General features: G+C 40.5%; 1 protein-coding gene across 1 annotated transcript; it reads left to right on the top strand.

Annotated features, from left to right (window-relative positions):
- The first annotated feature begins 650 nt into the window (after positions 1-650).
- Positions 651-4,244, top strand: LOC112393277 (testis-expressed protein 49-like). The gene is made up of 3 exons (XM_024735432.1): positions 651-762; positions 3,788-3,864; positions 3,933-4,244. The coding sequence occupies exons 1-3, from the start codon at positions 651-653 to the stop codon at positions 4,242-4,244; spliced, it is 501 nt and encodes a 166-aa protein (XP_024591200.1).
- Positions 4,245-11,791: the final 7,547 nt, after the last annotated feature.

Below are 11,791 nucleotides of genomic sequence, written 5' to 3'. Positions count from 1 at the left end.
CAGTTAGATAGAGCTGGGTTTTGGTGCTGAGATGACAACCTCTGGGAGGTTTCACTATGATTGATATACCCTGGGGTCTGAGGTTCTCTGTTAGTCCAGTGGTTTGGATTTGGAGCTCCCAGTACAGGTGCTCAGAACTGACCTCTGGTCTGGGAGCCAAGATTCCACAGGCTTCATGGTGTGGTTTGAAAAAGAAGAAGAAAGAAAGAAAAAAAGGAGCAGTACAATATCAAAGAATAAAAAGCAAAATAAAATTAGAAAGATAAAAATCATATTAGGAAAAATAAAACTATAATGGAAACAGCTGCAATAAGGTAAAATAAAACCACAACAGAAAAAAGAAAAAAAGAGGGTGGGAACAAGGCAAAAGGAGATCACTAGCAAAGTATAAAGAATAAAATAAAATCATAAAAATAAGATTTATTAGGAAAAATAAAAAAGAATCAACAACAATGAATCAACAGGGTAAAACAGAACCCCAATCTAAAAGAGGAAAAAAGAAAAAAAAAAAAAAAACCTTGGCTATGGGTGTGGAGTTAAGGCAGGGCATAGAACTTAGGCAGGGGCAGGGTTCAGGGTGGGGTGGGACCTAGGCGAGTTGGGGTGACGTTTGAATGTGGGGTGGGGCCTAGGCTGGGTGACGTTCAAGCATGGGACAGGGCCTCTGCTTAGAACCTGCACGGAAGGCGAGAGGATGCCCATCAAAAGGAGGTCCTCTGGAGTGTGGAGTTCAGGAGTTTGGAGGTGCGGCCCTGAGTGAGGGTGTGTGGGTGGGGTTTAGGCCCAGCACATTGGAGGGGGTCTCTGAGTGTAGAGGTAGGGCCCTGGGTGTGGGTGTAGGGGCGGGGCTTTGGTTTTGCGGGGCAGGAGGGAGACTCCAAGGGCAGAGGTTTAGGCCCAGGAGCCCAACAGGCTTCCTGGTGCCTAAGTGGACAGGGAAAGCCCCAGCCCTGTTCCCTTCCATTCCTTCACACTCCTCCCCCACCATCTCCCCCAGGGTCTCGCCTGTCACTGCTGGACCCCAAACTGTGGGTGGGTCCTGCTGGGTGTAGGAACTCCTCCCTTCCCCCAGCCACCCCTCAGGGGTGTTGGTCTCAGAGGTCTGGCCTTTACTTTTGCTCCCCCTTCCCTCCCTCCCACTCCCTCAGGATCCTCGTGGCTAGAGGAGGCCTAGGTGGGCAGAAGATCAGGCCCAAGGTCTCAGCAAGTTCCTGGTGGTCCAAGTGGGCAGGGGAAACCTGGCAATGCTCTCTTTTGATCCTCTGCCCTCCCAATGGTACCCCAATTTCCTCCTTTGGGCGTGGGATCCCTTTACCTCCCCCAGTCACCCCTCAAGGGCATCAGTCCTGTCTTGCCTCCACTTCTCCTCCCCCTTCACTCCCCCCATGCCCCATGTCATACCCAGTAGCTGGGGATTCCTTCCATCACTTTAGGTGTCTGTGGTCCCCCACCGGTGCCTGGTATGTGTCCTAGTTGTGAGGAGATGCGGATTCTGCCTCCTCCTAGTACGCCATCTTCACTCATGATGTTTCTGAATTAAGTAGCTATTGGGGTGTGAAGTGGTGAGAAGGAGGATAAAACTGAAGTATTTTGTTAATGCCTCATGGAGACTCAAGGAGAAATGATGAAGCTTCCATCAGCATCTTTATTGCTGATACATGGGAATATGTTTGTGTTGGAGGGGGTCTCTCATCTCATTAATATATATGAAGTCTTTACAGAGGGGTGGGCACAGTCACTCACTCCTTCATTTATGTCCTCCTTCATGGGTCCAAATCCTTTGGAAAAAATTATAGACCCAAGGAAGATGCAGTCCACTTAATGTGTCCTTGTTTAACAACTATTGAAATGATTCAGTCTACTTGATTAGTGCTGTTTTGTAGATATTACTTCTGACCGATGCATGTCATTCTTTCAAAATATCCCCTGCTCCTTGTGTTCTACTAAGTGATTTTCCTGGACATCATTTTACATGCACTTTTTCTCACTAGCAATGAAAGCTGTCTTTAAGGTGGCTGGTCTCTCCTTAACCTGTTAAAGATTCTTGTGCCTGATGATTATGAGGTTGAAATTGCCATTTGTGTAACAGGTCAAAAATGTTGAATATCAGACATTTCATATTGTTCAAACTTTATTTGCTGGAGCTAGAGATTCACGGAGAATATAAAGAACAGCCTGAAATATGTAAACAACCTTCTTTGTCATTTTATTTTCTGTTCTCCCACAAAGGAAACAGACAAGAGATAGAAAGAATCACATTAAGAGCATCTATACATGTGACACGATATTCCTGGCCATTGTGCACTACTTACCCCACCCTGGTTTTGCTCCCAGCTGAGGGGCGAGCGGTCGTGAGAACCAAGAGCAAAGAAAAAGAAGAGATGATGGTTTACACTTAAGATCCGGGCAGCCTCAGGCAATAGCTTTATTCTGATGGGCTGCTACCTCCTAACAGTGAAATGAGGATAAGTTCTCCCTCCTTTAAAGGGTTTTCTCTGAGAAAATAGGCTAGTATGGAAGTATTTTACACTTTGTACATCAAAGAAACAGAGCACATCTTAGACATCTGTAAAGACATTTGTGAAGTCACTCTAAACCACTGCCCCCAAAGAAAAACAGATAGAAAATACAAAAACAGCAATCACAAAACCTCAGGTGTCTGTAGGTCTCCTTTGACCATAATCCAGGAGAAGACAGAAGAGCCTTTAAGAGAGAACAAATCAAGGGGAATGAGAAAGGAGGATGCTTGCTTTTCTTCCTTGCTTATTCGCTTGCAAGCACTTTAATTGTGTTAGCTTATGAAAGCCTGCCAGCCATTCTACCATTATCCCATTTGACAGCGGAGGAGACTAAGACTGACAGAGGAAATAGAGCTTGCCCCAAGTGGAAGAGCTAGTCAAATGGCAGAGGAGTAGACTCAAAGCCAAGCTGGCTGACTCCAAAGTTATACCTCTTCCAAAATGATACATGGCTGCTCACTCAGATCCAGGCAGGCAGCGGATTTGATGGGAGCACGGAAAGTATAGGGTTCTAGGTGGTGGCAGGGACTCCTCTCCACAACTTCTCTGACAATGCATCCCGTTCCTCCTCTCTCCAAGTTTTTCTCTAGCACATCAATGAAGCCATGTCCTTAATGGTCCTCAAAGAAACAATGGGGACCAGTGGGAGTAAATGGGGTGGGGAATACGGTATGTCACTGCCCTACCATACCATTGTCCTGCCCCACTTGAATGAGCACAGCATTGTGGGAAGAGAACCTAAAAGGTGTAGGTGTGCTTTTGAGAGAAACACTGTCTGCAAATGCCTCCAGTAAAGACACAGAATGTTATAGGAGAGAGAGAATCGTCTTGGGGGTCAGGCAGCTATGCCATTTAATATTTGTGAGTTATTGGACATCTGAAAATGGGGATGATCATACCTACTTTGTAAGATTACTGGGAATCAGCATCTCTCTCTCTCTTTTGGTCTCAGGACCTCTTTCACACTGAAAAAAAATTGTTGGGAACCAAAAAGAGCTTTTGCTTAGTTAGATATGCATTCTATCTATTGATATTAACCACATTATAAATTAAAACCAAGACATCAAAAATATTTATTAATTTATTTAAAATTTAGAATACATCTATTACATATTAACATCAAGAACATATATTTCTTAAAATCAATATCTATACATTCCCCCAAAAAACTTACAGAGAGAAGTGGCATTGTTTTACAACTTTGTAAATTGCTTTAACGTCTGGCTTAACATGAAACTATTCATAGTATTCCCTTGAAGCCACTTGAGCTGCCCAGGAGCTGAAGTCTGGGACCACATGGCCTAGCTCCGGGGCACATAGGCTGACTCTAGAAGCTCAGGATAAGGCTATGAAATTCCAGGGAGTTGGAGTGTGGAGCTCCAGGGAAACCTATGAAGACAAAGACCAGAAAAGAAAGAACCAGAGCCCACTAGGATTCCCCCTATTATCTCAGAAGATGGGAATCATTCCGGGCACCAGAATAGCCACACAAGGTACCAGGAAGCTGTACGGAAGGTGTTGTTAAAGACACTCCCCAATAAGGTCTTCAGAGTCCCCATGACTGATGCTCAGAACTTCAGCTTCTGGCGGTCCCACAATCCAGGAGTGCGCCCAGAGGAAACCATGCCATGGATCCGGAGTCCCTGCCACTGCCTCATCAAAAGCCCAATGACCAGGTTTATGGATCACTCTATTCTCAAGGACAGAAACTTCAGTCTGTATTGAGCAGGAAGTGTTTTCAGAAGGACAAGATAAACTCTGGATGGAGGGCAAAGAGGGAAAGAGGGAGGTGTCCTGGTTCCAATGGCTGCCTAATGGGAGGAGGGGATTGAGAACACGGAATAAACAGATTGGACTAGAAAAAACAAAAAAAAACCAAAAAAAACCAAAAAACAGCCGGATTCTCTTATCTGCTCCTGCATTCAATCTGTTGCTATACATTGTTTTGGTTGAAGTGTATAAAGAAAATCCAGCTTCAAACAGATTTACAGTTGGAAAAGTGAAGATGTCATGGGCTGTCTGAAAGGTGACCTCCAAGGGTTCTGGCACTATACTTTGAGAACAGCTGCTCTAAAGATTAAAAAGAGTGAATAAATACAAAGGGTTTACTCCCGTGCCAGGATACAGAGCAGACAGGTGCTCACTAAATTGTATGAGAAAATGTTACCTCCAAACTTCAGTGCATCTATATACATATGTCTAAGAAATGTGTCCCAAAAGAATTAATATATATCACAGTGAATATATATACATCTAACAACCAAGCAAGTGAATGAATGGGAGCATACCTACATACACATAAACGAAGATTTGAATTCCTTTGACCTTCCTTAGATCAGAATACTGACACCACTTTGCAAATTATTTTAACAACATTCTCTTGCCCACACACCTCTTAACTTCCACCGTTTTTTTTTCCATTGGAAAGGATGCATTTTATTGGTCTGACCAATATGGTACCAGTGGTGGGCAATGCCCAGCACCTCTCGTTGTTCTGGATGCCCTTCCTTCCTGTCCTGGGAATTCATGACTTGATTCCAGAAACAAAATAACAAATGTGTTCACCAGGGAAAAATAAAGGCTATTTCTCCTGAAATCCCTTTCTCAGTAATGAGAAGGAGCCTGGAAGAAGAGCTTACCTCGGACAACATCTTTAATCTCAACCCCAGAACCTAGAAAATGATTTGAGTGGCAATTTTTTTCAGTTCTCCGAAGTATAGTTCATACAAAATACCATTCTAGACACATAGGAGGGAAATTAGTAGACAGACACAACACCAGCATTAACTCTCTCTTAGAACCACGTGGACAAAAGCTGAAGGTCTTCCACTCACTCCCTGTGCCATCAGCATCTCCTTGGCATTCTCCTTGAGGGTCCTCAGAGTTTGAAGTGTGAAAGTGTCCTATAAGATATTTTTTTAAAAGCTGTGATTCCTGATTTATTGTTATTCATTTTTGTTTGTTTTGAGTTCTTCCTTGACTTTGGCATTGTTTTTAAGAAATAACCAGTATGTCACTAGTATTCCTTTTTTCCACTGGTAAAAAAATCTAGGTACAATTTACATGCAGTAAAAGTCACTATTCTCAGTGCAGAGTTCTGACAAATGCTAGAGTTGTGTAACAACTGGCACAATCAAGACACAGAGCAGCCCCAAAACTCCCCACATCCCCTCATGCCCTTATGGTTAACTCTTTCCCCCACCCGCAGCCCTGAACACCACTGACTTTTGTTCCTGTTGTCTTTTATAAGAATTTAATATTAAAGGAATTAAAGCCTTTTGAATTTGGCTTCCTTCATGCAGCATAGTTGACTTTAGATTCATCTTCATTGGGGGATATATCAGTACTTGGTTCATTTTTCTTGCTGCAGAGTATTCCATTGAATGGATATTCCAAATGGTTTAATCATTCCCGATGGAGGAATACTTGAGGTTTTTCCAGTTTGGGGCAATTACAAATAAAGCTAATATGAACATTTGCATACCGTGTGTGTGTGTGTGTGTGTGTGTGTAAATTTCATTTAGATTTTCATTTAACTTGGGTTGCTGAGTCATATGGCAAATGTGGTTTTACCTCCATAAGAAATTGCCAACTGTTGTCCAAAGTGGCTCTACTATTTTGCATTCCCACTATCACATCCTAGTACATACTCATACATTCATGTTTTTGAGGTCACCATTTTCTATACTCTTAAAAAGAAGTCACAACATAAGAATTATTAAAATAGCTTGGGGGCTTCCCTGGTGGTGCTGAGGTTAAGAATCCACCTGCCAGTGCACTGAACACGAGTTCAAGTCCTGGTCCGGGAAGATCCCACATGCCACAGAGCAACTAAGCCCGTGCGCCACAACTACTGAGCCTGAGTCCTAGAGCCCGCGAGCCAGAGCTACTGAGCTAATGCCCCACAATTACTAAAGTCCATGCACCTAGAGCCTGTGCTCTGCAACAAGAGAAGCCACCGCAATCGGAAGCCTGCGCACCGCCACAAAGAGTAGCCCCCGCTCGCTGCAACTAGAGAAAGCCCGCGTGCAGCAACAAAGACCTGATGCAGCCAAAAAATAAAAATAAAATAAATTAACTTAAAAAAATAAAATAGCTTGGACAAAACCCCTGTTAAAGCAATTGACAGAGTAATGAAACTACAGAAAAAATACCAGGGACCTAAAATTCTCAACATGTAAGCACAGGACTTTACATGAAGTAAGAGTATAAAGTACTCTGATTCTAGGGATAATATTTAGCTAAACATTATCTTTTGAAATCCTCTAATTCTTACAAAAACTTTAAAAATAATTCAAGATTATAGGACTAGTAACTCAAATAATAGAGATAACAGTAAAATTAATAATAAAATATAAAGTTGATTCCTTCAATAAATGTCCTTCTGATAAACTATGTAAACTTCCATTAAGTTAATATTATTTTTAAAAATTTGGAATGGTAATTCAAATTACTAGTGGTAATTCAAAACAACTGTATTTTTATAATGACTTTATACCTTATAGTTATTGAATAATTTTGCCAAATTTTAAAATAGAATTTCTATATCCTTTTTTAAACAAAACAGCTTTATTGAGATATACTTCACATGCTATAAAATTCACCTATTTAAAGAGTGCAAGTCAATGGTTTTAGTATAGTTGCAGAGTTGTAAATATAGCACATTCTAATTTTTCTATTTACTTTTCAAACAGCAAGGATTTTTTATATTGAGGTGCATGATTCTTGATCTTTATGTCACAGTACACATTTTTTTTTTAATTTACACACATTTTAAGACTGTTCAGTGATGAGAAATCCAGAGCAGCAGGGGAGTAATTTTCCCTGGGAGTAAACCTTTCCATGATCTATGTTAAGATTCTTTTACAGCTAAATTGATGAATGATATCAAGCTAAATATACTGATAAAATTTTATTTGGGACTTAAAAGCTATGAAGCTTATATTAAATAACACAGTAATTGAGTTGAAATTAAGTTAATTAAAAACTCTTCTTTGAAGTAAGCAAATTTAAAAACAATGAATGTAGAAGCAAAACTTTATTAAGTCTAAGATAAGCTTAATTTATCTTTCTCCTCACAATTTTTCAACTTGTATACATGTTCTTTTTCCAAAAATATCATTGCCTTAAACTCTTTAGGTCAAATTTTCCTTTGTTTTGTTGGTGCATTTGAATACAGGCCAGTTTCCATTAAGGATGTTGATATATATTTGTTCAAAGTTGAGGGAATTATTTTAAATGTCTATGAAATGGATTTAACAAGAAATCTGAAGGTAACCAAACTATGGGTACATATGAGGTCATATTAATATAAACAGCTAAATTTTGCTAACTGGTGTATCTTGGCTTAGATTATGGTAGGGTATTATCCCCGTTTCCACAAGTATTGAGGGGGCCCACGTAATACCTCAAAAATGCTCATAGAATGGGCCTTGGTCCACAATGTTTTGTTACCTGAGCTGCCTCTCAATTCTCCCCATCCCCTGACTGCTCTGCAATGAACCAATGACTACTAATCATTATCCACCAATGACATGACTCTGCCCTGTTTACAGCCCCATTTCTTCTGTGAGGTGGTTCAGTAAATCATTCTTCCCCTCTTGGGTTCAGTTCTTCTGCTTGGACCTTAATGTTTCACAGAGTTTATTAAAGCTGTTCTTTTATCCAGAGCCTCCCCTGGGTTCTCACAGGTGCCAGGATAGTCCCCTCTGTGGGGTCCAGCTAACCAGTTTCTCACCATCCTTACCAAGAGTTCCCTTAGGGCCTGGATCATTCAATCTGTCTTCAAGATTCTGCTGTGCCCTCTTTTCCTTCCTCCACTCCACCTTCCAGCCCACTGCTCCACCTCAATGCAACACCCCACCAGCAACAGACACTGCTGCAGAGCTTCCCTTTTGTATTGTCAAAGAAGCCATATGGCCTACATGCCATGCAGTGACTCCCTGTAAATAGAATCTGGAGTGGTTTTGCTTAAATTCACATGGCAAATGTTCCAGAAGCCCAATTTCAATCCAACCTGGGCCACTTCAATAGGAAGTAGAAAAGAGTTAGGGTAAAATATGCACCAGACCTGCTGGCTATAACCAAGAAGATTTGGTGGAATGTCAGTGGCAGAGACAGACATCTGTCTATCTTTTCCCTGGCCAAATATTTTAATATTGAAGGGTATTTGATATAATCTCTGAGTTGGCAAATGAGTTATCTGCTTACACCAGGGAGACCTGGCTAGGCAGAGGTACTTGGGCTTTTGCCATCCCAACAAATATTTTTGAGGTACCTAAAAGTATTTTAATATAGTATGTATCATGGGATGTGGGATCATTCCAATTGGATAATTGAATGGGGGGCTGAAGTTTATTTTAACAAAACCAAATCCCTTTTAGACAAGTCGTTTTTTTCTGATTATGAGAGAAGAATTGCATTATGAGACACCCTTGGGAAGCAGGCTATCACCCACTCATTTCTGATTCATGCTACCAGCCAGTGTTCCATCCTCCCATACATCCCCAGCACTGTTACTACCCATAGGGAAAGGTAGACCTGCCTCCACAACGTCACATTCAAGTTCCTCCTCCTGGTCCTTTACAAGTAGGTTTGCACAACTCTGATTACCAGATTGGTATTCAGAAGTTGCAGCAATCACAAAAAGAAGATCTGTGGCAAAAGTAGTGAAAGGAAGACATTTTGTCCACATCTTTTCCTCTCTTTTATGTAGAGGATATTTATAGGCTAAAAGAATTCCAAAGAGAATATATATTCAAACTATTTTTAAAGTAGCATTTATAAATTCATTTCAGTTTAATTCATTCCTCTTACTTTAGCTTTTAGTCTTAAGCAGTGACGTCCAAAGAGTGTCAGTATACAGCCCCATACATTGCTGCCCAAGACTCCAGGGACCTCCATTCACTTATGCGATGCATATTTGGTGTCACACTCTGTCTAGGCTGCTGGAAAATTCAGAATTGAACAATACAAATGAGGTTCCCTCCACGTGTGGTCAAACAAATGATAAACACGTAATCCAATATATCCAATGAGAGAATATCAGAGAGGTTTGAAAGCCATGAAGATTCCAGACTTTATTTTTTTTTAATTTTTATTAAAATATAGTTGATTTACAATGTTGTCTTAGTTACTGGTATACAGAAAAGTGATTCCGTTTTATATATGTTCTTTTTTTACATTCTCTTCCATTATAAGTTATTACAAGATATTGAGTGTAGTTCTCTGTGCTATACAGTAGGTCCTTGTTGGTTATCTATTTTATACATAGTAGTGTGTATATTTTAATTCCAAACTCCTAATTTATCTCCCCCCCTTCCTCTTGGGTAACCATAAGTTTGTCTTCTATGTCTGTGAGTCTATTTCTGTTTTATAAATAAGTTCATTTGTATCATTTTTTTTAAGATTCCACATATAAGCAACATCATATGATATATGAATTTGCCTGGCTTCCTTCACTTAGTATGGTAATCTCTAGGTCTATCTATGTTGTTGTAAATGGCATTATTTTATTCCTTTTTATGGCCAAGTAATATTCCATTGCACATATATACCACATCGTCTTTATACATTCACCTGTCAATAGACACTTAGGTTGCTTCCATGTCTTAGCTACTGTAAATATTGCTACTATGAACATTGTGGTGCATGTATCTTTTTGAATTATGTTTTTCTCTGGATGTATGCCCAGAAGTGGGATTGTAGTATCATATGGTAGCTCTATTTTTAGTTTTTTAAGGAACCTGCATACTGTTCTCCATAGTGGCTGTAACAATTTACATTCCCACCGACAGCGTAGGAGGGTTCCATTTCCTCCACACCCTCTCCAGCATTTATTACTTGTAGATGTTTTGATGATGGCCATTCTGACCAGTGTGAGGTGATACCAAATTGTAGCTTTGATTTGCATTTCTTTAATAATTAGCAATATTGAACATCTTTTCAAGAGAATATCAGATAGGTTTGAATGCCATGAAGATTCCAGACTTTAAAAACAGCTTCTCAGAGAATGTCTCAAGCTGAATCAAGCATTCCATAGGAAATATTGCAGAACTGAATAAAACTTTATGTTCTGTTGGCAAAGGCATAGAAGAAATGTCAAAGAGGAATAATGTAGGGTATGGTCTAATTCCCTTTAAAAAGTGTTTCCACCATTTCTTTGGCATCTAACTCTGTCTTTCCATGTCTTCTCCCTCACCTGGAAGCTTAGCAGATCCCATAGGAGCACTGAGCGTGTGGTACTTGGGGAGACTGCTGCTGAACCTTAGTGACCAAATGAATAAAAGCTCACCCTGTTTTACAACTATGTTTTAATTAGGTGAAAAATGATTTGAAAAGACTTTCCTTCAGAAAACTTGAAAATTTGAAGAGGTTTGCCTGTTTCTAATCATCAAAGGCTTTCAACTCAGGAACTAGGAAAAAGTCTTTTTTTTTTTTTCTTTTTTTGCGGTACGCGGGCCTCTCACTGTTGTGGCCTCTCCCGTTGTGGAGCACAGGCTCAGCAGCCATGGCTCATGGACCTAGCCGCTTCGCAGCATGTGAGATCTTCCCAGACCAGGACACGAACCCATGTCTCCTGCATCGGCAGGTGGACTCTCAACCACTACGCCACCAGGGTAGCCCAGAAAAAGTCATTTTTGATGCACCTGTAAATGGGATGATCCAGTCCTGAAACAGCAACTCTTTTATCTATCCCAGGCTATAATAGACCTTTCCCCTTGTACAGACAATTGAGGGAAGCAAAGACCTAAAATTTTCTTTACTCTTCTCTCCATATATTTTTCTTGCCTGTAAAATATTCTGCATGCATCCTCAAACCAGTTCATTCCCCATACTTTGTACCCTGAATTGCTTTACATTATGAAGGGTCATTCCAACTTTGATCTACTCTTTGATTCACACCCAAAGCAATAAGCAGAAAAGTTGTTAATTAGGGGAACACTCGTGGTCATATTTAACTTGATCTTACTGGTATTTTAGTCATTGTAGTGGACTGATTGGTGGCACCAAAAGATAGATCCAGGTCCTAATCCAAAGAACACCTGACTGTGACCTAATTTGAAATAAAGTCTTTGCAAGTGTAAGTAAGTTCAGTATTTCAAAATGAAATAACCTTGGACTCTAAATCCAGTGAAAAATATCTATATAAGAGACACAAAGAGAAGAGGTAGAAACCACGTGGCTATGAAGGCAGAGACTGAAGTCATGTGGCCACAAACCAGGAATGCCATCTCCCCTGGAGCCTCTGCTGACATCTTGATTTTGAAATT

Source organism: Neophocaena asiaeorientalis, unplaced genomic scaffold, assembly GCF_003031525.2.
Source record: "Neophocaena asiaeorientalis asiaeorientalis breed wild unplaced genomic scaffold, Neophocaena_asiaeorientalis_V1.1 scaffold64, whole genome shotgun sequence".
In the NCBI taxonomy this organism is placed as follows: domain Eukaryota; kingdom Metazoa; phylum Chordata; class Mammalia; order Artiodactyla; family Phocoenidae; genus Neophocaena; species Neophocaena asiaeorientalis.
Note: the sequence above shows the minus strand (reverse complement) of the source record. Positions and strands in the feature narration are given on the sequence as shown.

Excerpts from the sequence above, each read along its gene's own strand:
- LOC112393277 (XM_024735432.1), top strand. The coding sequence starts at position 651 with ATGGGACAGGGCCTCTGCTTAGAACCTGCACGGAAGGCGAGAGGATGC. Across the intron at positions 763-3,787 it reads AGGTGCGGCCCTGAGTGAGG|CTGCCCAGGAGCTGAAGTCT; the intron begins GTGTGTGGGTGG and ends AAGCCACTTGAG. Across the intron at positions 3,865-3,932 it reads CTCTAGAAGCTCAGGATAAG|AAAGAACCAGAGCCCACTAG; the intron begins GCTATGAAATTC and ends AGACCAGAAAAG.